This window comes from Trachymyrmex cornetzi, unplaced genomic scaffold (genome assembly GCF_001594075.2).
Source record: "Trachymyrmex cornetzi isolate Tcor2-1 unplaced genomic scaffold, Tcor1.1 scaffold1177, whole genome shotgun sequence".
NCBI lineage: Eukaryota > Metazoa > Arthropoda > Insecta > Hymenoptera > Formicidae > Trachymyrmex > Trachymyrmex cornetzi.
Window position 1 is genome coordinate 66,042 of NW_017295737.1, and position 7,413 is coordinate 73,454.

Sequence of the window (7,413 nt, forward strand, 5' to 3'; positions counted from 1 at the left end):
GTGCTTTTCATTTTTATATTTTATTTTATTATGATATTACTTTTATACAAGTTAAAGTAATGTGAAGTTTAACATATTACGAAATAATAAATAATTTTATATGTTTCTAAATAGCTTTATTGAAATTTTTTAATTATTTGTAAAGATTCAGGTAAATTATAATAATTTTAATATTTGTTTTAAATATATATATATTTATTATCATTTCTGTACAATTAAAAATTGTTCTGTACAGCTTTTTCCCATTGATAAGGTAATGCGCCATTTCCATTAAAAAATGCAGTGTATGCGTGTCGAACTTCGATTCCACTTTGAGATGTTCTTCCTCTACAGATTGGCAATGAGCGAAGCTCTCCTGAATTCATTGGTGAATTGAAGTCACCTTCATTAATATTCACATACCTACGTGGTAATTGCAATTGTTCTTCATTATTAATAATAAAATTATGCAACACTACTGTTGCTTGCACAATTTTCTTTGCATTAGCAACACTTGATATTATTGGCCTTCTGTAAATTCTCCATCTCTCTGCCAATATTCCAAAAGCACTTTCTACCACTCGTCTTGCTCTACTAAGCCTGTAATTAAATACTTTTTTTGACAAGTCCAATCTGCCACTCCGTGGGTACGGCCTCATTATAAAGTTACTCAATGGAAAGGCTTCATCAGCTAGCAGCACATAAGGGAGAGCTATTCCATTAATTTTAATTGGCTTCGGATTTGGCTTTAATGAACCACTTTCGACATAATTTGCAATAAGGCTGTTCCGAAAAACTCCTCCGTCGCTCTGTCTGCCTTCGCCTCCGATGTCGACAACAGTAAAGTGATATTTGGCGTCGCTGATTACTAGGAGATTAATACTATGGTCTCTTTTGTAATTGAAATATGTCGAGCCGGAATTCGGTGGAGCCTATAATGAAATACATTTATCAGCAGTGTTAGTATATAATTGATTAGTTTTTATTTTTAATATTGCATTTTATCATATATACCGTTAAAGTTACATGTTTTCCATCTATGGCTCCCATACAATTTGGAAAATTCCAGAGCCTTTCAAAATTATTAATAACATTTTGCCAGCTCTCTTCATTATTTTTTATAAAAGCAGTATCTTTCAAACATTGCCAAATGGCTTCGCAAGTCTCTGACACTATTTTAGAGATGGTATTGTGTCCAACACGGAAGGCATATGATAAGGATCGCGTACTATCTCCAGATGCCAAGAACCTTATGGTAATATGTAGCCTTGTTTCAGGTGGAATAGCTTCTCGAACTGCAGATTGTTTAGTAATTGAAGGTCCGACTAATTGTAATAATTTCTCAAAAAGTACCGGTTCCATTCGGAAATAATTAAAAAATTTTTCATGATCACGTTGTTCTAATTCATTAACGAGATTATTGCTCGCTCCTTGTGCTAAACGTCGTTCAATGGAAAATATTGATCTGACCCAATATTTCCGTTTTCGTTTATTCATAATTGTCCTCTCGCTTTTCAATGTTAAATAATAAAGTGCATAAAGTTTATTAATTTTACGATGTATTTCATGCCTGGTAAAAACATCGTAATTTATTCGTTTTAAACGTTTTATTAATAAAACAATTAAAAGCAATATTGTTTTCGATTTCATTCTGCACCTGTTAAAAGTCAAATGTTTCATTTACTTATACTAAATAAATTAATAAATTAAATATAATTCACTTTACGTATACATACTGTGGATATTCTTCTATTCTTCCGTCTGCTCTTTGTTCCTATGGTCCCATGAAGCGGAATTCGCGTAAGCGGATCAGTGGTTCACCAATCACAAGACTGTTTGGATGAAAGAAATAACAAAATTCGTTTCATGATTGAGCATTCGCTTGATTCGCTTACGCAAATTCCGATTCATGGGACCGTAGGAACGAAACGTTCACGTACCGAAAGCAGCGGAACGTTCGCGATTGGTCAGATTTTCGATACGCGCAATCCGCGATACGCCTGATACGCTCCATGGGATTGCACCCTGAGCGACTTTATCTCTTTTGAAAAATGCTTCGCCTGTATTATCTTGACTAGCCGATGGATAGCCTGTAATTGCTCATCGGAAGATATTGGTTGAATGACATTGCTCAGTGAAGATGGTGCTTCTTGAGGTTTGCCTGATGAAGATTTTGAACCTTTGAGTCTGTCTAAAAAACGAGCCATGTACGTAAAGACTCGAACAAGCCTATTAAGTTTTGAATATCGATAAAATATGTCAGATTCTTGTGTACTAGTTGCCGCCGCTATGATAGTTTTAGATTTGCGCTCAGGGACGTTGGTCACGTTGATGGGAATAGCCATTTGAGGCCAGCTTTCCTGATCACGCCCCAGCCAGGAAGGCCCCGACCACCAGATATTCAGTTGAGCCAGAGAACTCGGCATGATGCCCCGGGACAATGGGTCCGCAGGATTGTCCTCACTTCGTATGTGATTCCATTGTTGAATCGATGTTAATTCCTGAATCTCACCGACGCGGTGAGCTACAAAGGTTGACCATGATCTATTGCACGATTGCAGCCACGACAATGCAATGTAGAATCCGTCCATAGGTAAATGGCGGAAATTTTACACGTGAGACATTTCGAGATCTTGCTGATGAGTTGAGCTAGTAATAATGCACCACATAACTCGAGGCGAGGGAGTGACACACCTTTCAATGGCGCCATCCTGGATTTGGAGCACAGAAGAGAAGAGATGTGGAGCACAGATACGATAATCACCACTGTTTGAGATAGAGCGCAAGTAAATGCATGCTCCGTATGCACTCGCTAGCGTCCGAGAACCCATGCAGTTCCAAACGGGTGTGTTGCTCTGTGGTTATGACAAGGCGAGGAATACATAAGTTATTCATCTCCTGCAACTCTCTTTCGAAATGCTTCCATTTGGTATTCAATTCCAAGGGAATCGATTCATCCCAATCGAGCTTGAGTCGCCAGAGATCTTGCATGATGATCTTGGCGAGTAATGTGACTGGACCCAACAGTCCCAGTGGGTCAAAAATGAGAGATATACGCGATAAAATGCTTCGTTTGGTAGGCACCTCTAAAGCAGGTAGATGATTGATGGATGAATATTTGAATACGTCGGCCCGGCAGTTCCATGCAATGCCTATCGTTCTTTTCTCGGAGCCTTTGTCGGTGGATAGAATGAACTCTTTTTGCTCGACGGAGGAGTTGCAATCTTGGAGGCCGAGAGAATTGGATGACCATTTTCCAAGCTCGAAGCCTCCTTCTTGCAGTAATGCGGTGATCTCTTGCTTGATGAACAAGGCTTCTTCTACAGAGTCCGCCCCAGTGACGAGATCATCAACGTAGAAATCTCGGAGAGCTAATCGAGCCGCTCTTGAATAGCGATCTGCACTGTCCTCTGCTAACTTTCTCAAAGCTCTGATGGCGAGGAACGACACTGACGAGGTGCCATAAGTCACTGTAAGTAGTTCGAAGGTTTTGATGGGCTCGTCTTGGGACTGTCGCCAAAAAATACGTTGTAGGGTTTGAGTTGAATCAACCAGAACTTGTCGATACATTTTTGCTATATCAGCGGTAACAGCAATTTTAAATGTTCGGAATCTGATCAAAATGGAAAAAAGATCTTCTTGTATTGTAGGTCCTACCATTAACGCGTCATTTAAAGATAGTCCAGTTGTGATTTTGCATGAGCCGTCAAACACCACTCGGAATTTTGCAGTGGGACCCGATCCGGTTTGTACAGCATGGTGCGGGAGATAAAAACCTGGAGAGCTTGGGCTTGGCATCACGTGACTGTTCACCTCCTTCATGTGATTCAATTGGGTGTATTCGCCCATGAACTTCTTGTATTCGTCATACATGCGAGGTTGAGCGATGAGCCGCTTTTCCAAAGATTTGAAACATCTTAGAGCAATGTCCATGGATTCTCTCAGGCCACTTAGTTTGTCTTGCTTTATTGGAAGCTTGACGATAAAACGCCCTTCGCTGTTGCGGGTTACACCATGTAGGAATGACGCCTCACAGGCCTTTTCTTCGGGGGAAAATGGTTTCGCGGTACCGTTATGTTCAATCTCCCAAAACCGATTCAATGTAAGCCTTAATTCGTCGAGCGAGGTTAGGTGAAAATTATGAGATGAAACAGATCTGGTTATGTCACTCGGTGTGATACCGGAGATGACCCATCCAAAATGTGTCTTTTGCAACGTTGGCTGATATTTTAAGCGTTTGATTTGACCTGCACAAATGAGCCTCCAGAAAGACTCGGCTCCTATTAAAATGTCAATGCTAGCTGGTACGTTGAAATTCGGATCAGCAAGCTTTAGGTGTTTTGGAACGGACACATTTTGCATGGGTATGAAATGCTGCGGTAAGTGTTGTGTTATATTTGGAAGCACGACGCAATCCATCGTCTCGCAAAAATTATTAAAACGCGATTTGACGCATAGACTAACTATTTTATTGGCGTGAATCACTCCATCCATGACTCCCGCCACCGCAATATCAAGGGATCGCTCCTCAAGTTTCAGTCGATTAGCTAATTCTTTCGTTATGAAATTTATTTGGGAACCGCTATCGAGTAATGCTCGACATGAATGAATCTGATTGCTCGAATCATATACGTTAACGACCGCGGTCGATAGTAAAATGTTTACAGAGCGATGACCTGACGTACACTGAGTGGTGACGGGGAGTGGAGGATTGGTAACCTGACTCGATGATTGCGCGTTTGATACAGATTGATCGGAATCATTTGAACTGTTTAAGTGTAGCAGCGTATTGTGCTTCTTGCTGCATTTTCGGCAAGTACTTGAATTACACGCCTTCGCTTGATGTGAGTTTGATCGCAAGCAATTAAGACATAAGTGCGCCTTTTTCGCGGCCTTAATTCGATCTTCGATTGATAAATTGATAAATTCCTTACAATGATATATTGAATGATTTTGTTTACACATGGCACAAGAAAGATTGGATGTAGCGACGTTCGCGAAGGATGGGGACTTTGAATTGCTACTATGCTTTTGTGTGACGCTATTTGCTGAGCTGTTGTGACATCTACCGTGTATTGATTCCAATGCCTGGCATCGGAGCGACAAGAATTCTATCAACCTTTTTAAATCCGGTAGGTCTGTTCCTTTGATACTTAATTCCCACGCCTTACTAGTGGCTACATCCAACTTGGAAATGATAAGATGGACGATTAAATCGTCCCAATGAACCGTAGGCCTCTTGAGGGCCTTGAGCGCGCGCAAATGTTTGAGAACAGTGTCTATTAATTCACGAATCATGCTATGATTTTCCTTACGCATGGCTGGTATTTTGAATAAGGCGCGAACATGCCTTTGAACAAGCCACCTCTGATTGTCGAAACGTTCCTTGACCGCTGCCCAAGCCTCACCATAATTAGCTGCAGTGGTCTCTATAGATTTGATTATGTTAGCGGCAGTATCCTTCAAGGAGGATCTCAGATAGTGAAACTTTTCGATTTCAGATAGATCCTCATTTAAATGGATTAACTTTTCAAAAGTGTCTCTGTAGGAATACCAATCATCGTATGCACCTGCAAAAACTGGTAAATCTATCTTTGGCAATTTGACACGCGTTTCCCTCGAACTAACCGAATGCCTGTTATCAGTGGATGAACTCGACTGAGATGCGCTTTGCTCTTTTTGCTCAATGAGAGCTGTATAACGAGCCATTAATTGGAAATAAGGCCCTTCAAAACTATCTCGCTGTTGCGCTTGTAGATCATGAAGCACTTTTTTATCGGTGATCGAGGGATCGGCGTTTTCAAGAATTTCTATACGCGATTGAGCTGCCTCAAACTGCCTCCACAATTCCGATAATCTTTGCTTGCTCTCTGTGAGATCGTGCCACGAACCTCCGACCGTATCAAAATTATCGATAAATGTTTTTAGCCGAGTGGCCGCAGCTCTTATGTGAGCTCTCTTGCTTTTTGCGTCTGATAATGATAATGTATCCATGGCTGAACACTAAATGTAATGCTAAACGCTAAATTGATTACGTAGTAACGCGAAGTCGCTGGAATGTGCCAACGCAGCAGCCTAACCAATGAAAATGCGATAGTCTGATATGAATGCAAATGGCCGCCGTGGCATGCGAAAATGTAAAATGGCAGCTCTTGTGAGCGAAAATAATGGACGGCGTATGGCGTCACTCATGAACGAAAGCAAAGACTTCCTTGAATGCGATCTCTTTATTGACATTGTTGTGATCATAAAGAATGCTCTTACCTTATTATATGTAGCTCAGATAAACTTTGTGATTACTTACTGCGTGCAATCGAAGTGATTGTATTACGTCACCCTTGCAACAGATATTGCCTGTATGCATGTAATACCTGTGTATTCGTGTGTCTACCTGAATCTGTGAAACTCATAGGATCCGTGGAAGATCCGGCTCGAAGGACCAATGTTGGTAAGAGAGCTGTGTCTCTTTTGCGTTACGTGAAACGCTATTTTCTCATTGATTAATATATGCTACAAAGAAAAGAAAGAAAAAATGGCTCCGCCAAGCGCGGAGGATGGTAGAAGACTACTGTAACAAAAATGGCCATGCGGCCGTGCACACACGGGCCCAACAGCGCCACGGAAGCGCCATGAAAGCGCCAAGGTAGAGTCGGTAAGCCGAGGCGCGCGATAACGGATCGGCTGAGGCGCATACTTATATTAACAGGCGCTAAGCGCCAACACTACATATACTTTATATAGTTTAAAGGAAAAGGAAATAGTCTATAATTTTTCAAGGAAAAAAAGTTAAAATAATTTGTATTAGGTGTTAAACTTAATTCCTGCCGTTTTTTCGTCTCCAAAATTGATTTGTTTCGAAGGGAAGATGAATGAATACCTTAATCAAAGTAATTTCCTCCATTTTCTATTACTTTTTCCCATTTCTCTGGCAACAGGGCAATCCCACGATGGTAGAACGCGATGTCTTTCGAGGCGATTCATGCGTCCACCCATTTTTGGACTTTGTTGTGACTGGAGAAGTGTGTGTCCGTAAGTGCGTGTTGCATCGGAAAAGATGGCAATCCGACGGTGCCAAGTCTGGAAAGTACGCTGGATGCGGGAGAACTTCCCATTCAAGCTCTAGAAGTGCCTGCTTCACGCTTTTTGCGACATGCGGTCGAGTGTTATCATGCAACAAAATGACTTTACATGTAACAACCTGACTTTGCGCGGACGTAGCTCGTCGGTCACGGGCTGCGGCTAGGGTCGCAAAGAAGTTCGGCCAGGAGGAGAGAGACAAGGCGGTAGCGATGAAATAAAATACGGCTTTGTGAAATAAGAACGATAATGTATTGTGTTGTGTAGATACAGAATGCGAGTATGTGTATGTGTATGTGTATGTTTGCGTGTGTATGTGTGCTACCAGTCGTCGCGACTGATATTTGCTGCCGGCGG

The 7,413-nt window shown here is 41.3% G+C and overlaps 2 protein-coding genes across 2 annotated transcripts; both read right to left on the reverse strand.

The window, feature by feature from the left end:
* Positions 1-215: 215 nt before the first annotated feature.
* Positions 216-1,744, reverse strand: LOC108766295 (uncharacterized). Its single transcript, XM_018515489.1, has 3 exons — positions 1,716-1,744; positions 994-1,636; positions 216-911 (listed from the first exon to the last, which is right to left on the reverse strand). Exons 2-3 carry the CDS (start codon positions 1,627-1,629, stop codon positions 216-218), a joined length of 1,332 nt encoding a protein of 443 aa, XP_018370991.1. The 5' UTR covers positions 1,630-1,636; positions 1,716-1,744.
* A 995-nt stretch (positions 1,745-2,739) lies between these two features.
* On the reverse strand, positions 2,740-5,973 carry LOC108766304 (uncharacterized). Its single transcript, XM_018515500.1, has one exon. It carries the CDS (start codon positions 5,971-5,973, stop codon positions 2,740-2,742), a length of 3,234 nt encoding a protein of 1,077 aa, XP_018371002.1.
* Positions 5,974-7,413: the final 1,440 nt, after the last annotated feature.

Excerpts from the sequence above, each read along its gene's own strand:
- LOC108766304 (XM_018515500.1), bottom strand. The coding sequence starts at position 5,973 with ATGGATACATTATCATTATCAGACGCAAAAAGCAAGAGAGCTCACATA.
- LOC108766295 (XM_018515489.1), bottom strand. The coding sequence starts at position 1,629 with ATGAAATCGAAAACAATATTGCTTTTAATTGTTTTATTAATAAAACGT. Across the intron at positions 912-993 it reads GAAAACATGTAACTTTAACG|GCTCCACCGAATTCCGGCTC; the intron begins GTATATATGATA and ends ATTTCATTATAG.